We start from the raw sequence: 23,121 nt of genomic DNA on the forward strand, positions 1-23,121 counted from the left end.
CATTAGTAAAAATAGTAAGCTAGGAAACTGTACACTAACACTAATGGAACAATATAAGAGTGGAGCATTAAAAAAATCTCTCAAAGAGAGCTATGAGAAAGGTCATGAAGGGATACCGTGTAGCATATTGTCCCTCAAGCTCAAAGGAACAATGCTATAATGCCAGCAAAATACTTTAGTATCACATTCCTTCATCAATTTTATAGGTAGGAGACAAAGAATGTATGCGACTTTTGAACATGAAGCCAGAAATATGTCTGCTGAACCCCCGATTTTATCTATATCTATATATCTATCTATCTATCTATCTATCTATCTATCTATCTATCTATCTATCTATCTATCTATCTATCTTTTGCTGGGAAATGAGGGTTAAGTGACTTGCCCAGGGTCACACAGCTAGTAATGTCAAGTGTCCGAGGTCAGATTTGAACTCAGGTCCTCCTGAATCGAGGACCGGTGCTCTATCCACTGCGCCACCTAGCTGCCCCGCAGTGACCTTTTTAAAAGTCACATCCATTCAGGGGCAGCTAGGTGGCACAGTGGATAAAGCACCGACCTTGGGTTCAGGAGGACCTGAGTTCAAATTCGGCCTCGGACACTTGACACTTACTAGCTATGTGACCTTGGGCAAGTCACTTAACCCCCACTGCCTCACACACACACACACACACACATATATATTGCGGCCAAAAAGATTCATCACTCCCCTGTGGTCAAGTAACAGATGAACTTAGGAAGGCTGGCCCACAGACAACATGGCACCCATCTCTGTTTATTCTTATTGACTTTCCTGCCAGAGCTGGTATACACTCTGCTGGCTCACCATTTGAGAACCTCAGACTGCTTCCAGAGCATCTGAGGCATCTAAATAGGACTTTAGTGGAGAACAAGTATCCTTGGGGTGATTTTATTTATTTATATTTGAAATGACTAAAATGTATATTTAAAATGTACTAATCCGTACTGAAAATATGGATTAGTAAAGACACTAAAATATTCAATGAAAAATATAAAGTTAGGAGACAATGAAATGCAGAATTCTAAAAATAAAATACAACTAAAATTAGACAAATTCATAACTCTTTAATAAATAGTTTTTGAAAGAATTTAAAAAGTAGTAATTTATGTATAGAAACAGATAGTTTTTGAGATTAGTGACGTTTTACTAACAGTGCTTTGCAAGAAGCTCCTGAACAAACTTGCTTGAAGGACATTGAAATAGATGTGAAGGACACGTTTCACGGGAACGCTTTTCATATTAAAAACGCACACCAAAAACCAAAAAACAAACTTACCTGCAACAAATAACAGCTTTGCAGGACAAAGCTAAATCCAGGAAGTACTGTCTCACTCCAAATGTTAAGGCATACTTCAGAGTTTTGCCATCAATTATTAGAGCAAAATCGTTTTCCTTCCGGAGAGCATCACCAAGGGTAGTACAATGATGGCTCAGAGTTTCTCTTGTTGCCTATAATAAGACAGAAACACTAATTGATTCCTAGACATTCCAATCAAAACATTTTTTTTACTACAAAAGTAACGATGTACATTTGGAATGTGCCTTCTACTTTTCAAAGTACTTTCGTTTTTTTGTTTGTTTGTTTGTTTGTTTGCGGGGCAATGGGGGTTAAGTGACTTGCCCAGGGTCACACAGCCAGTAAGTGTCAAGTGTCTGAGGCCGGATTTGAACTCAGGAACTCCTGAATCCAGGCCCAGTGCTTTATCCACTACGTCACCTAGCCACCCCCTCAAAGTACTTTCAAGGATCTGTTTTTTTTAAATTACATATTATAATTTATTGTTTATTTTAAAATGCATCTATCCTCCCCCTTCTACCATCCAGAGAGTCATCCTCTATAATACAGAATAAAAAAGAGAAGGGAAGGCATTTCAGCAAATTTAACCAACACACGAACAATCTGACATTCTATGTGTTGGTCTACATCTATAGTCATCCACCTCTACAAAGAAGGGAGGAAGGTATAACTCATATTTTGAGGAACCATCCTCCATCATGATCGTTATAACACTCGGTTTTAGATTACTTTGTTTTTTCCATTTACATTCAGTGTGTATAGTGTTTTCTTGGTTCTGCTTTCTTCACTTTGTAGTAATTCACATGGGTTTTCTCTTGTTTCTCTGTATTCTTCATATTTATTATTCCTTACATCTCAGTACTATTTGATTACATCCCTGTACCACAATGCATTTGGCCATTCACCATCTGGTGGGCTACTCTGCTTCCAGTTTCTTGCCACTACAAAAAAGTCCTGCTCCAAGTATTTTGGTTGATATGGGGTTTTTCTTTCTATCTTGTGGGGTGTATGTCTTACAGGGGAATCTCTGAGCTCACATATATATCTTACTTGAGAAGCACAATAATATTGCAAGTACTTTTTCTCCTCTGATAGTTTTATGTGTAATAATTGTTCTAAGTAAGGATTGAACACTTTATTATCCACATAGTTAATTCATTATTATTTTTCACAAATGGGAGGAAGCTGGGCTGTAAGTTATCCCTAAATATTTTATAGCTGATTTGGAATGGGTTCCTCTACATATATATCTTTTAGAGATTCGCCTTTTTTTTGGGGAGGGAGGCAGGGCAATGAGGGTTAAGTGACTTGCCCAGGGTCACACAGCTAGTAAGTGTCAAGTGTCTGAGGCCGGATTTGAACTCAGGTTCTCCTGAATTCAGGGCCGGTGCTTTATCCACTGTGCCACCTAGCTGCCCCCTCTACATATATTTCAATGGCTAAAACTGATGCTCTTGACTTATAAAAATACTTTCAACAAAATAACTCAACTACATGAAATGTGACGGTCCAGTTTCCCCATCCTGCCCTCCAAATCAAGTCTGTGCTTTTCTACACTGGACAGGATATGGAGTGTGTACTTCTGAGACTGATGTCAAAGGCAAAGCTCAAAGCAGTCTTCTTTTATAAACTTCATAACTCACAACTTCATTGAAGGCAGGGAGGAAATGCTTGGAGAGCTTCTTTCCCCTTAATCCAAAGGAAAAAAATAAAGTCTTACCTATTGTTATTTATAAAAAGAATACAATTAAGCAGATTAGGAAGGAGACTATGCAGATCAGACACATAGTCAGATATACATTGGATAATCTATAGCAGACTGATTGTCTGGATTATGAATTGACCATATAGAATTGGGTGAAACTTATGAGATGGGTGAATATTTTTAAATCAAATTTTATGCACTTCCCTAACTGAGGAGTAGCTTGTGTGTGCAGTGGAAAGAGCAATGGGATTTGAGGCAGAGGGACAGGTTTTGAATTCTAGCTTTTACTAAATGTTTGACTTTGGGCGACTGATTTTGCCTCTGTAGGCTGCAATTTCCTCATCAGTAAAAGGAAGTGGTTGGACTGGATGAACTCTAAGGTGATTTCCCATGCTATCTCTTTGATCCTGAGAGGGAATGAATAATCATTAAATACTTCTTGATGACTGCTAATTTCAAATGACAGATAGTACCTTCAAAGAAAGACTTCTGCTACATTGCCAATTCAGTGGAAGCCATTGTTTCAACAATCTTACAGATTCATGGTTTTTGCTCACCCAAATCTCTCCTTATTTTTTCAAACGAATGCACCAACTAACTTGCTCATGAGCCATAGAAAAAAACTTGCAATTATTGTCAAGGATGAGCTGTGAAGCTAAAATAAAAACCAGGTAAGTCACAAATCTGTGTGTGAATGCCCTCATTAATTAGCCTGAGGGATACAGCTAAGAAAAAAGAAGATCCTCTCTTAATATTTTTTTTTCTTTCTTCTAAGACATTCTCTGACACCTTTTGATTTGTTAAAGACCTCTTATTTATGGCATAAATGTACCTGGTTTTCTTGGTGATGATCACAGATTTTCAGAAATCAAAAGGTGTCAGGGGATGTTACAGAGAAGAATAACATTTTTTGAAAGGTGAGTAAAAAATTTCTTTCTAAACTGAATTCTCCTGTCAGCCCACCTAGGGTGATATACAGAAACACACACACACACACACACACACACACACACACACACACACACGTAAAAAATCTTGCTTTAGTTTTTCTTTGTAGAATTAGTTTTGTTGGCTATGCATTGGCAGTTATTTTTTCCTTATTTTTTGAAGGTGTATTTAAATTTATTTTATTTATGTAAATTTATTACTTCTCTCTAAGACTTGAGGCCATACTTTATGGCCATATTGCATTGAAGCTTATCTCCTGGAGTCAGGGGTAGTAAGTTTATTAGTATATGTTGCTCTATTTTATTTTTGTCTCCTGAAGGGAGAAATGTTTAAACATTTGAACTTGACAGCTTGTGAAAGTGAAATTTCACAAATAAGCTAAAATAAAATAGAAGATGAAAATCAGAATATATAGTACTGAAGAATGAAACCTCTCCCTCTTCACCTCTCCTCCCCTCTTCCTCCCCTTTTCATATCTTCTTTAGAGTAAAAAATGGCATCTGTTGCTACAACCTGAACAGTTTCTGCATCATGAGAGATCGAGATGGTTCCATGTTACTTCTGGAAATAGGCAGAGCCACAGTCAGGGTGAGTCTGCCATCAAAAGAGAAGGTTTGCAGTACTTCTAACCAGTGAATAAAAAGACCTGAACTGTTTATCTTTGGGTGATCAGGCCATAAACCAAGACAGAGTTGTTAGAACTTAAGCTGGTTGGCTGGCAGCAATCACTGCCCTAGTCAGGCTCCTTTAAATTTAGATTAAATAGTTCTGGAAGTGGCACAAAGGACGTCATCTAATTAGAGGGTGATTTTTTAAAGTGGTTGGTCATGTAATGTGAACCAAGAATAAGGGGATAGTCATGTGCTGCAACGGCACCCACATGTTAAAAAAAAAAAAAAAGGCTTGGAAGAAGGCCTCCAACATGTTGGGTAGATCTCCAAGAGACAGACTGATAGGAGAACATGGATGATAATTCTACACGATGAGAAAGCATGGATAGACTGCCATCTTCAGATATCCACAAAAGTGTTAAAAATTCCAGAAGGTAAACCCAGTTCTCTTTAATACATTATTATTTTCCACAAATCAGTTAGTTAATAAGTATTTTTAAGTACTTACTATATACCAGGCTTTGCTATATAGTCTTTTTTTTTCTTTTCATGGACTAAGGGAGATGTTTTCATGCTTTTATCCATACTTAAAGCATATTTTACATATATTTATATAGGCACACCTACACCTATGAATATATACATATGCAATATGTATGTCTATATATAGTCATTTATGTAAATAAGCATATATACACACACATAATTGAGCTACAGGCTTCGTTAGTCATACATATTTCTTTAGCACCTCAGAAACTGAACTTCATTCAATCTTCTTTATGAATTTGCCTATAGGTTACGCTTTTGCCCTTGGATAATTTTTTAGTATAACATCAATAATTTCTAAATATGGGGGAAAAGTCTTGGTTTCTTTTGTTGCTCTTTCTGCAAAGTCCACCTCCCAAAAAAACCCAAAACAAACTAAATAAAACCTTTTCTTTTATTTCTAATTGCACTTTTTTCCTTTGTGCTAAAACTTTTCAGTTTTATGCTATAGACAATTCTTGTTTTATCTTTTGTTATAATCTTTATTGCTATTTGGTAAAAAAAAAAATAATAATGATCCCCTTATCCATAGTTATAAAACGTATTTCCTTCACCTCTTTTCTAATTCATGTCATGGTCTTTAATATTAAGACCATGTATATATTTGGTATTGATGCATATAATGTGAAATGTTGGCTTAAGTCTAATTTCTTTTTACAGCAGAGTAGAATATTGAGTATTTACACCAGTAGACAAAATCATTAGATGTACTGAATACCACTACTACTTTTTAGCCCATTTATAGTGTTTCTAATATTGAATCAACCATTTATTCCTACTATAAATCTAACTAGGTCATAGTGTATAGTCTTTTTATCATATTAAAGTTGTAGAAGTTGAAGGCTCTTTGCAAATATTTTATTAAAATGTTTACTATAATATTCATTAGAGATTGGGTTAATAAATGCTTATTACCAAAGCTTGCTTTCTCTGATTTATCTTTTCCTAGTTTATGTATCAAAAATACATTTTCTCATAGGAATTAAGGGAAATTATTTCTTTCCTTTTTTTTTACATATAATGTATGTAATACTGAAGTTAATAGTTCTTTGAATGTTTGATAGAATGCACTTGTAAATCTATCAAGTGCCAATTTCCCCCCACTTTTGGAATTCTTCTGTAGCATGTTCATTTTCTTTTTCTAAGGTTAGGTTAATTAATTTTTCAATTTCTTCTTCTGTTAATCTGAGTATTTTATATTTTTAGATTTATCCATTTCATTTGTTATTATAAGTTTTATGGCTAATCAGTTTCTAATAGTTCATTTCTCTATCTGTTATAAATTCTTCATTTTTATTTTAGCAATTTGGTTTCCTTTTCCTTTTGTAGACCAAACTTTCTAGTGGTTTGTCTATTTTTTAAGTTTCCAAAATATAAACCAAATCAGTTATATTTACATATTATTTTGTCAATTTTATATATCTTTGATTTTCAGAATTTCTATTTTTCTTGTTTAGTTGAGATTTTTCAATTTGTTTTCTAATTTTTCTGTTATGTGCCTAATTCATTTATCTGTTTTCTTTTATTGATGAAAGTATTTAGATATAATTTCCTAATAACTACTTTATTTCCAAAAAGTTTTGGTATGTTGTCTTGCTTTCAGTTTCTTTGATGAAATGATCTACTATGTCTATAATTTTTTTCCTTGATATATTCTTAAGGCTATTGTTTTCCACTGAAGTGTGACTCTTTTCATCAAGTACTTTTTTTTTTTTTGGTGAGGCAATGAGGGTTAAGTGACTTGCCCAGGGTCACATAGCAAGTAAGTGTCAAGTGTCTGAGGTCGAATTTGAACTCAGGTTCTCCCGAATCCAGGGCTGGTGCTTTATCCACTGTGCCACCTAGCTGCCCCTCATCAAGTACTCTTTACTAATTTTAATTTTATTGTTTTATGGTCAAGAAAAATGTTCTGTTATTCTCTGTTGTTTTGTGTTTACTATCTTTTAATTTGTTTATGAGGATTTTATGCTCTTAGCACATGTTCAATTTTTGTATGCTAAATTAAGACACATGTATACTCCTTTCAGTTCCCATTTAGGAATTTCTAGGTAGCCATCATATCTACATTTTCTAAAATTAAATTACCTTATCTTTTATTTATCTTTTTGTAAGATTTGTCTGTGTTTGAAAGTACACATTTATGGCTTCAATTATTTTTATTTTGCTGTTATTTTCAACCTGAAATTAAATTAACTTTTCAAGTACTTAGATGCTATATCATTCAATATATAGAGTGCTCATATTTTTTCATTATCTATAGTATATTTAAGCAAAATATAGCTTCTATGCTTACCTATGTCTTATAATCACATGTACTTTTTAAAACAACTGTTGTCTGAAATCATGATTACTACTCCTGTGTTGTTTTTTTAATTGTCTTAGGTACATTTGGCTCTAATACCTCACTTTTACACTGAATGAATCCTGATGTTAGAAATGTGCTTCTTGTAAACAACATATTGTTGAATTCTGCATTCTAATTCATTCTGCTATCCTATCATTCATTGCATTCAAGTTTCTGGTTATGATTATTAATTGTATTTTCCCTTCCATTATATTCTTTTTATTTTTACTTATATTTTCCTCCTTTTCTTTAAGAAGAATGTGAAAAAAGGAATGTGATCAATAGAACAGAAATAATCTGCTACCTTTGTATATGCTTCTCATGCTTCACAATTATGAGAAATACTAAATTCTCTCCTTTCTATTTTATTTATTTCCTCCTATTTCCTTTTCTCCTTCTTTTTCTTTTGTCTCTTAAAATGAAACAGAACAAAACAATCTCCAAGACCTATGTTATCTTTCTTTATTCCCTCTTTGATTGTTTTTTAGTCTTCTTTGAATTGACAAATCTCTTTCCCCTTTATTAGGAGGTAAGTACACTATCACCATTAAGTCCCTTCTAATTCTCAATGTATTTGCCTTTATGGGTTACTCTCTTTTTGTCTTCTGCTTTTGTATTTCTAAGATTCTACCCAGCTCTGTTTTTTTCATCAAGAATACTAAAAAGTCCTCTATCATATTGAAGGTTCATTTTTTTTCCACTCTATCATTTTCTCTCTCTTTTTTCCCCTTTTTTCATTTTTGGAATATTATATTTCAAAATAAAATTTTCCCTTTTATAGAAGTTGTAGGGTAACTTAATATAGGGTTTAGAGAACTAGTCTAAGAGCAAGGAAGATCTAGGTTCCAGTCTCACCTCTGACACAAATTGACTCTGGGCAAATCACTAAAACCTCTTTGTACTCTAGGTCAGGGCTTCTTAAACTTTTTCCATTAGTAACCCCTTTTCACCTGAGAATTTTTTACACAACCCCTGGAATATAAGTACATAAAATAGGCATATATAACCTTTCACTGTTACTAAATTTCCCATGACCCCCACATTCAGTTACGAGACCCCATATGGAGTCACGCACCACAGTTTAAGAAGCTAGGCTCGAGGGGCAGCTAGGTGGCACAGTGGATAGAGCACTGGCCCTGGAGTCAGGAGTACCTGAGTTCAAATCTGGCCTCAGACACTTAACACTTACTAGCTGTGTGACCCTGGGCAAGTCACTTAACCCCAATTGCCTCACCAAAAAAAAAAAAAAAAAAAAAGAAGCTAGGCTCGAGGCCACTCTCAAAGACTAAAAGTTGCCGAGAAGGTGATGACCTGCATTGGTAGAGGGAGTTTCCTCATCTGGGACTTCCCTATATTAATGAAATCACAGTGCTTGCTATGTGGTTTTACAATTATTATGTCATCTGATCTTCACAACAACCTTGAGAAGGAGATGCTATTAATACTCGGTTTTACAGATGAGGGAACTGAGGCAAACAGAGTTTAAATGATTTGCCCAGGGTCATACAGCTAAGAAGTTTTTGAGGCTGGATTAAAAGTCAGTTCTTATGCCCAAAGGGCTATGGGACTGTACATACTCTTTGACCCAGTAATACCACTACTAGGTCTGTAGTAGTGAGATCATAGAAGGTCACAGAAGAGGGAAAGGACCCACGTGTACAAAATATTTATAGAAGCTCTCTTTGTAGTGGCAAAGAACTGGAAATTGAGAGAATGCCCATCAACTGGGGAATGGCTGAACAAGTTGTGGTATATGAATGTAATGAAATACTATTGTGCTGTAAGAAATGAAGAGCAGGCAGATTTCAGAAAAACCTGGAAGGACTTAAGTGGACTGATGTTGAGTGAAGAACCAGAAGAACATTTACATAGTAACAGCAACATTGTGTGATGATCAACTGTGATAAGACTTGGCTCTTCTCAGTAGTGCAATGATCCAAGACAATTCCAAAGAACTCATGATATAAAATGTTCTCCACATCCAGAAAAAAGAACTGTGGATTCGGAATGCAGATTGAACCATACTGTTACTACTTTTTGGCTGTTTTTTTTTTCTTTTTTTTTTTGAGGTTTTCCTCTTGTATTCTGATTCTTTTTCACAATATGACATACAGAAATATGTTTAATGTGATTATACATATCAGATGACTTTCTGTCTTGGGAAGGGGGGGAAGGAAGGGAGGGTGGGAGAAAAATTTGGAACTAAAAATTTTATGAAAACAAATGTTGAAAACTATCTTTACATGTAACTGGAAAATAATAAAATACTTTTATGATTAAAAAAAAAGTCAGTTCTTCTTGATTCTAGACCCACTGCACTAACCATTTAACACTTAACCTGCTCCTAACTTATGGGATCCTTATTGTGATTCCTTCATACTTCAATTTGTTCTTTCTGGACCTTGTAGTATTTTTTTTTCCTTGACCTAGAAGATAGGATTTTGCTTGCACCATTTCTGGGTGTTTTAAATATTGGGTTTCTTTCAGGAAGTAGCCTAGATTCTTCTTACTTTTACTTTGCCTTAAGGTTCTAATAGATCTGAGAAGTTTGTGTTTAATGATTTCTTGACATATGGAATTCCAGCTTTTTTTGTTTGGTCATGATTTTCAGGTAGCCTGATGATTCTTACATTTTCGTTCCTCTTTTGATATTCTATTTTTTTTAAGTCTTTTTACTCCCCCCCCCCACTAGTATTGTTTCTTGTCTCATTGAACCATTGAGTACTATTTGCTCCATTGTTTAGAAATAAAATCCAACTACTTGGGTAGGTTTATCTCTTGGACTTTTCTTAATGTGTAATATTTGTTCATTAAATTCGAATTTTTTTCTATTTACTTATATCGTCAGCTTTATTTTCTATCTTGGTACTCAGTTCAGGGCTATTTCCCCCATCCCTCACCCGTACCTTCAGTCTAAACCCTCACACTCTTCTAGGGGATGAGCAGGTCCTATTTGTTCCCATCCCCTCTGTAGTCTGGATTATCATGGCTAGGTCAGGAAGGGGTGCCTGGTTCTAGACTCCATACTCTGCCACAATCCCTGGCTTCTGCCCTTGTCTCCTGATGGCCCACCATGGGAGCTGGCCTTCCTGGTTTCTGTCTTCTTTTCTCCCCACAATTTCCAAAAAGGCACCAGCTCTATCTCCTGCTGTGGCCCTGACAGCCTCCAATCAAATGTTGGCAATTGGTTTTTTCATTACTTTTACATGTCTCTTTTCAAGGAAGCTCTTTGTGAATATAATCACAGAAGAAACTTTTGACAATGAAATCTGACATTAATTCTATAACAAAATAAAATGAAGCCCTCCCTGAATTGAGTGGAATCAATCACAGCATGCAAGATTTCACTTTAATTTTGGTTAAGTCCGGCTCGGCAAAGCTGGAAGCAACAAGAGACCAGATGTGCCAAGAAAATATTAAGCCACCTAAAAGCTCTGTTTTTGATGACCAAAAAAGGAACCCTGCAGAGAGCACCCAACATTAAGTCAGGACTTCTGTTCTTGTAGTTCTGTGAAAAACCCAGAGATTTCTCTGCAAGGGTTCCAGGATAATCTTACTCAAGAATATGGCCAAGGGAGATCTTAAAAGAAAATGTATAAATGCAACTAGAAGAAATACAGAAGTGAAAATGGACAGGTTCAACTTCATACATAAGGAAGAGAAGAACTAGGAAATAGTCAAGATTATATAAGTACATGGCTTAAGATAGGATGCTTTGACCATTTATCTCTAAACTTGCCTTGAATTCAGCTGTTGAACTTCCTTAATTCAGTCAACAAAAAGGATGAAAAAAAATCCTAAAGTAATACATAAAACATATGCTAGACTACTGTAATTGTACCAGATGCCCAGATTGCTTCACCCCACACTCTACTCTGTCAAGCTATATACACTCCCATTTATATGGTGTCCTATGATTTCAGAAAGGCCTGGAAAGACTTATAGGAACTGATACGTAGTGAAATGAGCAGAACCAAGAGAATGTTGTGCACAGAGACAGCAATATTGTTTGATGAACTGTGAATAGCTTAACTATTCCCAACAATACAATGATCCAAGACAATCCCAAAGGACTATTGATGAAGCATACTATCCACCTCCAAAGAAAGAACTGATATTGATAGAACACAGACTGAAACATGCTATTTTTCACTTTCATTTTTTTCTTTTATTCGAAGTTTCTTGTACAAAATGACTAATAATATGGTAATGTTTTACATAATTGTACAAGAATAACCAATATTTGATTGCTTACTGCCTCAGGGAGGGGGGGAGGGAGGGAGGGAAGGAGGGATAAAAATTGAAATGAAAAAATAAAAATGTTTATTACTTAAAAAAAAATGGTATCCTAAAGTTGACTTCTACAAAAAATCCTGAGAAGAGCTGATTGTTTTCTTTTATCCTGGCTGTTCTGGCTAGGATACACCTCCTCCCAATATAATGAAGCTATCAACATAGAAACATGTTAATGTATTTAAATTTCTGCATATTCTTATATTAATTTAATGTTTCTATTAAGCACAATTATTCATGTATGATTTGACAAGAGCAGAATGCAGTGACACTATCTCCTTCCTTCATCTGGACACTAGGATTTTATTAGCTTTTTTGGTTGTTGCATTACATTGATAATTCATATTGGAAGTTCAGTCTATTAAAACTCCTAAATTTTTTTTTTCTCAGAAGCTATCATCTAGTGATTATTCCAAACTTGTGAAGTTGATTTTCTGAACCTAAGTCTAGAACTTTACATTTATCTCTATCAAATTAAAGGTTTTTTAGACCTGGCCAATCACTCCATCTTTAAGACTGTCAGAAATTTCAAAGCAGAAGAAGAAATATAAGGAATTTAAACTAACTTGCATATTTTATTAGCCTTTTGTTGGTCTGTGCCACCACCTAATCATCATTTAAGGCATGAGGTATTTGCAAATTTATGGCCAAGTAATGTTTCCCTCTCTCTTTCTCCATAATTACAATCTCCAAGTATTCACACTCCAAAGTCATTACAAATTAGCAGAACATTCCAAGAGGGTTCTTTACAATATCTCATAGCCAAAATCAAGTATAAAAAATGTTAACATGTTCTTAAACAAAGAGTTATGACTCCCATAATAGCAATTTGTGTAAACTATTGGACATTGCTTATTTTTCTACAGTGTGTTACTTTTTCAGCAGTACTGTGGATATTTTAGATATTTTAAGCACCGTGTCTCTTAAACACGAGGAATTCTAGCTTCTCCTGTTTGATTCTCCTATGAAGTGGTAGAGAAGAAAGAGAAGTAGGGAAGACATGACTGGCTGTCTAGCAGTAGGTGAAAATTATACTTATGATATGACGGTCCCCTTGGTAACTGTCTCAAACAGGATCACATGAAAAATTACTGAGCTTTATGCTAAAGGGGCCAGGAATTGCTAACTTCCCAAGTTACACCAGCACATAACTTTTAAAAAACACATATAAATAGAATATATGAACTTATAAAGTAATTTCCCCCACCACTACCAAAAGCAAGGGTAGAGAGGAGGTGACACAATGGAAAAAAATGATCAGAGATCCTTCAACATAGCAAATAGTGAAAAAGCCAGGATTACTTTGATATCCTCAAAATAGGAGCATTTAACACATATACATTGCGAAGGATCATAGGATCAAAGGTTTTGACCTAGAAGGCAACTTCAGAGGTCACTTAGTCAAACTTCTGCATTTTACTGATGAAGAAACTCAGGCACAAGGAGGCTAACTTTGGAATCCTGAGCAAGTCTCTGAACTCCTATAAATCTCAGCCTTCTTATTAATAAAACAAGAGGGTGAGGGGGCAGCTAAGTGGCACAGTGGATAAAGCACTAGTCCTGGATTCAGGAGGACCTGAGTTCAAATCCAGCTTCAGACACTTGACACTTACTAGCTATGTGACCCTGGGCAAATCAGTTAACCCTCACTGCCCCGCAAAATAAAATAAAATAAAATAAAAAAATAAAATCAAACAAGAGGGTGAGACTTGACTTCCTCTAGGATCTCTTTTAGCTCTAAATCTATGATCCTAGGTTAGGAGACAGTAGGTAGCAAAGCCAGGATTCAAAGGGAAGTCTTCTAACACCAGCTTCCATGCTCATTACACTACCCCAGTGCTTCTCAAACTTTGGGGACCCCTTTATATTCTTAAAAATGGGCCGTAAAGGGGCAGCTAGGTGGTGCAATGGATAGAGCACTGGCCCTGGATTCAGGAGGACCTGGGTTCTAATCCGGCCTCAGACACTTGACACTTACTAGCTGTGTGACCCTGGGCAAGTCACTTAATCCCCATTGCCTTGCAAAAAAAAAAAAAAAAAGGGCCGTAAAAGTCCCCCAGCCCACCCTCAAAAACATTTACTGATTTAGGTCATGTCAGTCAATATCTGCTGTATCAGAAGTGAAAGCATCTTGGTATTGATATGAAAATACTTTTGACCTTGAAGACCACACTTTGAGAACACCTGCACTTTAACTGTAGCCAAAGAGGAAAGGAATAAAGAGACCTAGAATTGCTACTCATTCTTTAAAAAACAAAAGACAAATTGCTGGCTTTTAAGCACTCACATAGATTAGCTGGGAAAAAGACTATCTCCCCTATGGCTGCTGCCTTTTGTAATGTCATGTAGAACAAAGGAGAGCAGATAGGAAGAAAAGGCTTTTCTGTAGGAATCTGTGTGCCCAAACAAGTAAGTTCCTACAACTTGAGGAAATGGTTCTATTTTGATCAGTTCCTATTTCAGGTACAAAGCAACCATAATCTGATTATTGATGGTGGCACCTAAAGCTATGCACTCGTAGCTGGTGTCAAATACTATCATAGCATATGATTCTTTAGTGTCATCAGTATCTAACATATTTGCTTTCTCACTACCTGCTCAGTGCTTGAACCCTTACAATTAGACTTCCCACTACTTTTCTTGTCAAAGGTCTCTAATGATCTCCTAATTGTCGCGTATAATGGCTTCTTATCAGTTCTTTCTTGACTTTTCTGTAGCTTTTGAAACTGTAGACCTCTACTTCATACTCGTAGACAGCCCATATACTCTATAGGTAGAGCATCTCCATGTCAAGAAAAAGTGAACGTAGCCTGTACAACAGGACAATCCCCTATGGCAAACTTATGAGATGACATGGATAGGAATGGGACAGGATGAGTGGCATGGCAGTGTGGTAATTTTTGTCACTGGAGGGAATATCCAATCAATTAATAAGCACTTAATAAGTGCTGGGCTCAGTGCCAAGCCCTGGGATATTTGGGAATTCACAATCTCCTGGGATATATATTTACTGGTAAGAACATATTGGCTATGTAGTATTCAGTGGTTGGAGGAGCTGCTAACAGCTGAAAGAATTAGGAAAGGCCATTGGAGTAGCAATTCAGCTGAGCCTTGAAAGATGCAAGTATACAAGGAGAGCAAGAAGAGTGGAGAAGGAGAACACTACAAGCCAGGGGCAGCTTGTGCAAAGAAAGGCCCCTACGGACCTAGGAGACTGTATATTGTAGACAAGGATGGTCAGTAGGTCAGTTTGGTTGGAGCATGGACAGAGTGTGTGTGTGTGTGTGTGTGTGTGTGTGTGTGTGTGTGTGAGTGATTATGGGTGTGTAAACACATAATTAATATAGTAAAACAAATATTTTCCTTGGTTTCTGGTCTCTTAAAAGGAAAAGCATATACATGTGTGTATATATATGCATATACACACATGCATGTATGTACCTAGAAATACACATATTATGTGTATATGTGTGTATAAATATGTATATGCATGTGTGTGTTCTTTTTAGGAGAGAAGCAAGATGAACTGAAGACAGATTGTGAAATGCTTAAATGATCAAACAGAAGAGTCTGCATTTTATCCTTAGTGCAATGGGGAGACCCTGAAGCTTTTTAAGCATGGCCAGACAAATCCATTAGGAACATCAATTTGGCTGCCCTGTGGTGGACTGGACAGAGCATAAAGTGGATGCAAAGACGCTAATTAAGATGAAATCACAAATCTATCTGATTAGGAGAGCATTTCATGCATGCACTCATCATATCATACAACAACAGAATGGACTATATAACAGAATAGCCATCTATGATAGGTACTTGTCCCAGTAAATGCACTGTACGCTCCCTGAGGGCAGGGATCATCTCTTCTCTAAACTTCTTCACCAGGGCCCTACCACAGTGCTCTGCACACAGCGGGTGTTTAACAAACAGCTGATGTGTTGTATTATTATATTATATTGCCATTTCATTCTGGTTGAGCAGAGAAAGGAGGGGGCAGAACAGACAGGAAGAAAGCAAGAAAAGTAAAGGAAAGAAAAAAAGAAAGAAGTGCTACAAATACTGTGAAATGATTTAAGCATTACGGCCTGTAAAGGTTTTACAAAAGCCTTTGTGGTGATTATTTCACATAATCCCCTAAATGCCTAAAATTGAGCTTTGTGTTCACTTTTTTACTGGTGATCAAATGACTCAAGTGCAGAAGGAAACATTTTCTCAGGATTTGTGCTGGCATCTATCCCATTGAGCTGCATTTTCCTGGAAGAAGTTGTTCTCAGTGTATAGCAGCACAGGCCCCTGAAGGTGAATAAATTACCCAGTTTAAGGCTTAAGGAAGGCAATAGTAGGGAGTAGAGTGAAATTGCTACTACCAAAAAAACAGCTTTAAACTGAAAAGGAAAGGGGGAGAAAGAAACTGTCTACATCATGGACCCTTTTGGCAATCTGGTGTAGTGTATAAAACCTCCTCTGAATAATGTTTTTAAATACATAAAATAAAATATATAGGATTATGAACTGAACCAATTAAAGTGAAATATAGTTATCAAGAATATATTCTTTAAAAGCCAAATTCGTGGACCCCAGGTTAAGAAACACTGTTTACATTGATTCACCAAGCTGGAAAGACTAATAAGAGACGTACTCTTATTAGTAGGTACAGTGCAAGGAGAATAGGAATTGAGACATCCTGAAGATAAGAGGAGGGAAAAAAATCCAAAAAAGTAATTAATCAATAGTCAAACAAAAGTAAACAAAACAAAAACCAGGGTCTCAAATGTGTGTATGTATATATATATATATATGTTATCAAAAAATAAGCAATAGGTAAGAAGAACTAGAAAGGCGAATTTGACTTAATAGATATTACTAAGACTTGGTGGGATGAGAGCCATAACTGGAATATAGCTCTGGGTGGTTATTTCTTATTCAAAAGAAATAGGAAAAGTTAAAAAAGATAGGGGGTTTTGAGGGAGGGGGCAGCATTTACAGCTATTCAATTTAATACTGCAATAAGAATTTGGGGGCATCCTTTATATTTAGAAGGCATACTCAAGTGATGAAATCCTGGAAACAGAGGGAAGAAGCAATTTGGGAAGGATTTGGGTAAAGATTAAAGGAGGAAAAACAGAATTGTCGTTAGAACACATTAACAGGTTAATGCTGTTATTGTTCAGTTTGGGTTTTCTTAGCAAAGATACTAGAATGGTTTGCCATTTCCTTTTCCAGCTCATTTTACAGATGAGGAAACTAAGGCAAACAGGGTTAAATAACTTATTCAGGGACACAAAGCTAGTAAGGGTCCTGAGGCCAGATTTGAACTCAGGAAGCTGAGTCTTCCTCTTCTAGGCCTGACACTTTATCCACTGTATCACCTAGCTGTCCTACTAATAGGCTATCAGAGCAGAAAGAGAAAAGAAGTTGAAGAGATCACAAAATAGGACACACCTCTCACACATACGGAACTATGATATCATTTCAATTATCCTGAGAATTACTAGAGCTCTATCCCTGCCAAAAGCAGAAAAACTAATAACTGTGTGACTTACTTTAATGATAATTTCATCCTTTTTAAAGTGTAGGAACTAAAAAGGGAGAATTCGATTCTGGATATGATCCTCACAAAGAGGGGAGCATTGGTTATTGGGGTAGAAATAAAGAGAACCTTGGGATGAAATAACCACTCCCTCCCAGAGTTTATTATAGGAAAGGAAGGGAAATCTGGGCATAGTCCAACATATATTCCTGGATTTGGGGACAACAGATCTCAAAGGGTTTAGGAGACACACTTGTTTCAGGTGCCCATGGAATATGATTCTATTGGGAAAGTGAGCCTAGGAGGGATGGGCAGTCCTCAAGAATGGAATTCTCACGACAAAGGAAAACACTTTTATAAGGAAGAAAAACAGAAGTTGTCTGAAAAGACTGTTAAGATTGCACAAAGAACTCCAACTTAGACTTTTAAAAATAAATGTTCACAAGATATATAGAAGGAAAGGCAGATTATGGAGTATTAGTTCAAATTCATAGCAAGTATTTACTGTAAGAATACTGTAGGAATGCTAAAACTCAGAATGAAGTAAGGCTGGCAAGGAAAGCTAAGGACAATAAAGTATTTAAGTTGTTGGGGTTTTTTTTTTTTTAGCTAAATTGGGAAAAAGAGTAGGGTCAATGTAGGGAAGAGTACTGCTACTTGGGGTATATGGAATGCTGATAGCTGATGAAAAAGAGGAGGTGAATCTGCCTAATTCTTTTTGACTTGGTTTCTCTGTCAAGGATATTGACCTCTGTAATAGAAAGGATGATACAAATATGTCCAATATGGAATTACCATTGAACATGTTTAAGGAGATACATATTCTAATCTAATCAAATATTTCTGAGGAGAGCATATAGCTAACCTTGAATTCAAGTCACATGGTGCAAAATAAACTATATCCCAGGTCATCGAAAGAACTGGCAGATGGGATTCTCGAGCCACCTTCAATCATCTTTTCCTTGAAATATTGTGGAAAACAGAGGAATTGTAAGACTGGATTGGCAAATGGAAGAAAATAGAAGCTGTAAAAGCTAACATGACTGGTTTGGTCATGTGACCAACAAGATACAAGACCAGATGTTTTCTGTAGTCTCCACAAACTCAGCAAAAAAACAAAACAAAACCCAAAATTCCCTTAAAGAGGAATCTTATGTCAGAAGTTGAGTAATTATAGGTGAAGCCATACAAGAAGGAAAGAAGCCCAACAAAATCCTTATGATTTAAAAGTGATGAATGCCAATCTCAATGCATTCAATCAGTATCCTGCCAGCCTCCAAGTTCAGACAGAGCCCATTATCTGCCTATGGGCTGCCTCTTTTGGAACCCACTCAAGATTTCCTTCCTGCTGCAGACTGCCAACATACTCCATCCTGGCTATCCCATCATCATCAAGTTGCAATAAGCAGCTCTTCTTAGTCAAGTGTGTGGGAGGGAAGGGGAAGGGGAAAATTAGGTTTCCCTCTGCCTGGGGTATCCCCTAAATAAAGGAACTCCAAAGCAGCAAACTCTGTTAGAAACAACCAATTTTCTCTTCTTCCCCCCGTCCCTAACATGCAAAAATTGGCATACATTAATTAATCCAGCGAACTTAAAAATGGAGGGAGTCGAGGCAAAGGACTAGTGTGTATGTACTTGTCTGAAGGAAGAAAAGAACCCCCCCCCAAATATATATATATATATAGAGAGAGAGAGAGTTTGTTTTTAGTGAGGCAATTGGGGTTATGTGACTTGCCCAAGGTCACACAGCTAGTAAGTGTTAAGTGTCTGAGGCTGGATTTGAACCCAGGTACTCCTGACTCCAGGGCTGGTGCTCTATCCACTGCGCCACCTAGCTCCCCCTGCCAATATTAACAAATAAACACCGAGCCAATTTAATAAACTGAAATTTATTAGCAATAGATAAAAAGCTGTATGTTTGAGCTAAATTTTTTTTACTTCACAAGTTGAAGAAGGCTAGATGGTTGTTTTTCTGGGAAAAAACCCCTGAGGTTTTGGTGGATTATAAGCTCCCGGTAGTTAGTAGTGTAAGCAATACAGCCCCCAAGTAGGATAATATAATCACATAATATTAAGATAGACAGCTTCCAGGAATAAGAAAAAATCATCCTTTTTGTACTCCATTCTGGTCAGATTACATGGGGACTACTGTGTTTTGCTCTAGGAACCACAGTTTAAGAAGGATATTCTAAGCTGGAGAATATCTACAGGATAGAGACCAGAATATCTAAGGGCCTCAAGTCGTGCCATAGGAGAAGTGGTAGGAAAAATTGAGATTGTTTTACAAGGCAAGGAGATTTAGAGAGTGTATTATATCTGTCCCCAAGTACTTAGAAGGATTAGACTTGTTCCCTTTGGCACCAGAATGTAGAACAGTGGACAAAAGTCACAAAGACAAATTTAGACTTCATATAAGGAAAAGATTCCCAGTAATTAGAATTATCCAAAAGTGGGAACAGGCTGCCCCAGGGGCCAGTAGGCTCCCTTTCATTGGAAGTCTTTAATCAATAACAAAGGCTGGGTGGCCATTTTGGATTTTGCTACCAATGGAATTCTTTTTGGGGGTATGGGCTGGGCTAGATGGTTGCTGAGGTCCCTCCTATCTTGGAACTTCTGCAATTCTGTGAAAAAATAGATTCATGCAGTTTTAGAGCCATAAATAAATCTAATCTCAAGCTTGTTTGCTTGGAACCAACTCACTTGACTTTGGTTACTTTCAGAAAACAGATGAATGATTGCATCATCGACTGTCAGAAAAGCTGCCCTGACTAATGGGCATGCTGACCATGATCCAAACATAATTGTGTGCCACCTATTTCATGGGTAAGATTTTAAAAGTAAAGATTCTTTTTCATTTAGGAGCTGCTCCAAAACTCCAAAACTTAGTTTAGGAACTGCTTAGCTTGGGAGAACAGGGAACTCCAAAATTTATCTGATTATTGGGGAAAATGGAGGTATTTAGGATTTGAGACTAGTAGTGAAGGGGAAGGGAACAAGCATTTATATAGTACCTACTAGGAGCCAGGTACCATGCTAAGTGCTTTTACAAAGTACTTTATAGTGGCAGCTAGGTGGCACAGTGGATAGAGCATTGGCCCTGGATTCAGGAGGACCTGAGTTCAAATCCAGCCTCAGACACTTAACACTTACTAGCTGTGTGACCCTGGGCAAGTCACTTAACCCCAACTGCCTCACCAAAAAAACCCCAAAAACAAAAAACAAAAAAACCCCCCAAAAACAAAACAAAGTACTTTACAAATATCTCATTTGATCCTTACAACAGATGGTTCTATTACTATCCTCACTTTGCAGTTGAGGAAACTGAACCACAGAGAGGTTAAGTCACTTGCCCAAGATCACACAGCCAGTAAATGTGAAAGGCTAGATTGGACATAGGTCTTCCTGACTTGAGATTCATGAGCCACAGGCTGCCTCTAAGAGTTGGTTGTAGCCAACCAGAGGGCTTTATCACCCATGATGAATTATTTGGGTCATAGTAACCTATGAAATTAGGCTACACCAAGGCACCCTGGGATTGCCATAGGCATGTATGAGGCAAATACACATGCTAATAAACTTGAAGTTCCGAAGGATTAAAATATTCCATCAATATTTTTCAACAAGTTGTTTTGTTGTAATGTTGACATGGCCTTAAATCAGCAGAGAATGGGAGCATGATTTTTTTTATATGCTATTTTCATTCTTTTAGAGCACTTACATTTTTTTCTAATCCATTTCTTTCCATTGTAGCAAAGTTGGCATCCCTCCCTGAGGTCTACTTTTAGTAAGCTATGTGCCAAACAATATACCAGCAATTTTAACACTCTTTTCCTACCAACGCAAATGGCTAACCAACACATCACCTTTTTTTGCAATTTTAGCCCCAAAGCAAATGTCACATTTAACTTTATTCTCACAAAAGTATTTTTTTTAAAGTGCCTTTGCTCCTGAGGTTGATACATTAAGCACATGAAGCTCAAATAAGATCTTAAATAAAATTTTCAATGTGCAAGAACCTACACCATTTTGCTTGTAAAAAGAGAAAAATCCATAGTACCCAATTGACAGTAACCCTAGTGAAGAAAAGGCAGTGTTTTAAACGTGCCGAAATGACTTTTCAAAGCAGTATAAAATTTATAGTAAGAGACTTAAGGGGCATATCAAAACAAAACCTCAAGTAGCCCCACTTTTTTTCCCCCCTTTCTGGAGTCAAGTCAATAACTTGCTTATTCTGGATTCTATTCAGAAGTCATTCAGCAGCGGCTGGTTCCCCCGACAGTTAGACTTGACTGAATAATACATATGTATTGAGCTTCACGGGGTGTAGATGACACCTTCACAATTGTGTTCTGAGAAGAATCATGCAGAAGGATTGCATTTTACTTCATATATGGTACTGCTGGTATCAAATGCAGATAAAAGGATTTTCTTTGGTCTGGGAGGAGAAGAATACTAAATCCTGGTCTATCATCAAATAGGATATTGTCAAGTTTCAATTGTCTTTGTTAAGGGAGGAGGAAAAGCAATGTAACAATCTCAAGTTGGTTGAGGGCCACAAATGCACTTCCTGAGCAGGAACACGTGTTACACAGAGTTCATAATGGCCTCATCAGATGGGGGTTAAAAAATGGTCCCATTTGTCACAGTAGTGTGGCAAGGAACACTGGTTGGGAAAATGGAGGTAGGAAGCAATGACCAGAAAGAACCTGACGTACAGATTGGGTTCTGCTGCACAACACTCAATGACTAGGCTCCCTTTGGCTGAGAAAGGGAGAGATTTCAACTCCAGCTTAGATAGGCAGAACGTAAACTTGGACAGCAGTAGAGGCATTGATACTGGATCTACATAATTAGTAGGTGAAGGCAAGTCTTCTCAAGGACTGTTTTTCTTGAGAACCTTGAAGACGGTTTGAACTTAAAAGGGAGAATCCTATTTCTTCAATCCCTTCTAAAGACACTCAACAATTTTCTTGCTATTGCTCTAGTCTCTGTCAATGTAGCATGCCCCTGTCCTTCTATCCTATCTTTTGGCAACAAACAGCAAAACTGAACCCTTCCTAACCACTTCTAGGGGTGGGGAGGCATCACTTAGCCGGAGAACTAAAGAACAGAGGGAACTGAGGCATGGTTCCTGTGTGTGTGTGTGTGTGTGTGTGTGTGTGCGCGCGCGCATGTGCATGCGCGCATGCAGGGGCTACATTAAGGCATGAAGAAAAGGAGATTAATATCTAACTAGGACCAGTTCTGTTCTAGAAATCACTTAGGTCAAGGTCTAAGGCCAGTGAAAAGTGAATTAGCCAATGTGAGACAGGCCCAGAATTTCTTTTTTTTGTTTGTTTTTGGTGAGGCAATTGGGGTTAAGTGACTTGACCAGGGTCACACAGCTAGTGTCAAGTGTCTGAGGCCGGATTTGAACTCAGGTCCTCCTGAATCCAGGGCCGGTGCTCTATCCACTGCGCCACCTAGCTGCCCCTGAGGCCCAGAATTTCATTGACAATCTGCCATCAACATGGGAGAAGTCAGAAACTATGAAATAGGGAAATAGAAAAAAAAAGTGAGATTATCAAAGATCACAGGAGGAAGAAAACTAAGTTAAAAACCATATGTCTGAGGGGCAGCTAGGTGGCACAGTGGATAGAGCACCGGCCCTGGAGTCAGGAGGACCTGAGTTCAAATCCGGCCTCAGACACTTAACACTTACTAGCTGTGTGACCCTGGGCAAGTCACTTAACCCCAATGCCTCACTTAAAAAAAACAAACCAAAACAAAAAAACCATATGTCTGAGACAATAAATTCATGGGGGAAATATTAAAAGCAGAAGGGA

At 37.1% G+C, this 23,121-nt stretch overlaps 1 protein-coding gene across 3 annotated transcripts in view; it reads right to left on the minus strand.

Moving 5' to 3' along the window:
• ATP8A1 (ATPase phospholipid transporting 8A1) overlaps nt 1-23,121 on the minus strand; it is a 295,356-nt gene that overhangs the window by 85,835 nt on the left and 186,400 nt on the right. For all 3 annotated transcript variants that reach the window (XM_043970049.1, XM_043970048.1, XM_043970047.1), the window contains one exon: nt 1,299-1,471. In XM_043970049.1, coding sequence (XP_043825984.1) covers nt 1,299-1,471 — 173 coding nt within the window. The remainder of the gene's footprint in view (nt 1-1,298; nt 1,472-23,121) is intronic.

Source organism: Dromiciops gliroides, chromosome 6, assembly GCF_019393635.1.
Source record: "Dromiciops gliroides isolate mDroGli1 chromosome 6, mDroGli1.pri, whole genome shotgun sequence".
NCBI classification, from domain to species: domain Eukaryota; kingdom Metazoa; phylum Chordata; class Mammalia; order Microbiotheria; family Microbiotheriidae; genus Dromiciops; species Dromiciops gliroides.